At 39.9% G+C, this 1927-nt stretch overlaps 1 protein-coding gene across 1 annotated transcript in view; it reads right to left on the bottom strand.

Annotated features, from left to right (window-relative positions):
- Window positions 1-791: 791 nt before the first annotated feature.
- B4GALT4 (UDP-Gal:betaGlcNAc beta 1,4- galactosyltransferase, polypeptide 4) overlaps window positions 792-1927 on the bottom strand; it is a 36949-nt gene continuing 35813 nt past the window's right edge. The window contains exon 6 of the mRNA XM_006864157.1: window positions 792-924. Within this exon, the coding sequence (XP_006864219.1) occupies window positions 792-924 (133 nt within the window). The remainder of the gene's footprint in view (window positions 925-1927) is intronic.

Here is a 1927-nt window from a genome sequence, read left to right as displayed (position 1 = left end):
AAAGCTTTTTCTTATTTTATTACAGAGGTACTTGAGGTGTATTATTAGTTAATACATAATTTGTAAAGTGCTAATTCATATTCTACATGTACAAAATCATTTTACAAAAATGCTTAAAAAACTAGTAGATAATGTGCTGGGCTCTTACTGGAAGGCATAACTAGGAGGACGATACCCAATGCAGAGTTAAGGCAGCAGCTACTTAACCAGCACAATCACTGACATCTCTTTGTCTAGTACTCTGTCCTCCTGCCACTTTTTCATTCTTCATTACAGCTTGATTCTTCACCTTGCCTCTTCTCTTCTGTGATCTTCATGTCACCCAGGACCCATCAAATGACCAAGCAGAATAAATGAGTAACAGAAATCTCTCTTCGTACCTTTATGTCTTGGACAAAAACGATTCTGGTTTCTCTGGGACATTCAGCCATGTTAATTCCTAAGGCGTATATCCCATAAAGTGTCACTTAAAATGTAAACAAATCTCATTCAACTAGAGTTCTCAACTGGCCTTCATTATAGCCACTGAGTAGTCCTTTTGTATTTAGTTCTTCAAGTGTCTATATTACAATATATAATCCTCATGATCAAAACAACTAAGAAAGTTGTCTTGTTACAATGATTTCACATTCTGTTATCACAAGAGCTCTACTGAGGAAATACAAAAAGGGGAAAGTCAGCCCAATAATTAGTTGCAACAAGTTCTTAATGGGGGCTACTTGGGGAAGTCACTAGGTCAAAATTATTGCAATCAAATATTGTTCTTCTGAGCACCATTAAAAGATCCTAGATCATGGATCAGTCCAGAAATCCACTGTGATGTTGATATATAAAGGATTGTGCTCCACAGACAGTAATTTATAAGAACAACTAGTTAACCCATCTGTTTTCCAGACTCGTGACACTTGATGTAACAGCTTCATCCTAAAATGAGAATTATAAAACAAGCATCAAGCATATATTTCCATTCTTTTTTGACTTGCCCAAACATTGGGCAAATTCATTCTTGCAATTATTGTACCTGCTGGGTTTCCTGAAGGAGCCATTGTGGTTACCGTGAGTTAAGTGTTGGGCTGATAATCAGGGTTCAAACCCACCAACCACTCCATGTGAGAAAGATGAGTCTGTCTGGTCTCACAAAGATTTAAAGTCTCAGAAACCCTAAGCAGCAGCTCTACTCTGTCCTAGAGGATAGTTGTGAGTCAAAGTTGACTCAACGGTAGTAGGTTTTGGGGTTGGGATTTCTGCTGCAAAGTTGGTTTTCTCTATCTAACTTAACAGAAGCCAATGGAAGCCATGTGTTCATTCCAATACTTATTGTACCAGATCTCAAATAAGGCCTTGGAGACCAGTGATGAAGAGTCATTGTACTCCTTGAGCTCTCAGTTTAAGGACACACCAAGAACACTGACACAATGTGATATGTGCCATGCCATCCATTGTCAAATGGCCTTTGGATACACATCAGGGGATCTCTAAGTAACCCAAAGTTGTTGGGGAATTTTTGTGTCATAGGTGGTAGGAGCACACACCCATTTCTAAGAACATCAAAAAAATTTAAGAATGTGTACAGATGATGGTATTTAAGTTATGGTGTTGGAGAAGAATACTGAAAGTGCCATGGGCTGCCAAAAGAACCAACAGATCTGTGTTGGAAGAAGTGCAGCCAGAGTGCTACTTGGAGGCCAGAATGGCCAAACTTTGTCTCTCATACTTCAGACATATTGTCAGGCGGGACCAGTTGCTGGAAAAGGATATCATGTTTGGTAAGGTGGAGGGTCAGAGAAAAAGAGGAAGACCTCCAACGAGATGGATTGGCAAAGTGGCAGCATCAATGGAATCAAGCGTGGCAACAATTGTGAGGTTGGCCCAGGATCAGGCAGTGTTTCGTTCTGCTGTGCATAAGGTCGCTATGAGTTGGTACCGA

Source organism: Chrysochloris asiatica, unplaced genomic scaffold (genome assembly GCF_000296735.1).
Source record: "Chrysochloris asiatica unplaced genomic scaffold, ChrAsi1.0 scaffold00061, whole genome shotgun sequence".
Lineage (NCBI taxonomy): Eukaryota > Metazoa > Chordata > Mammalia > Afrosoricida > Chrysochloridae > Chrysochloris > Chrysochloris asiatica.
The sequence above is the reverse complement of the archived record's forward strand: the minus strand, read 5'-3'. Positions and strand labels throughout refer to the sequence as shown.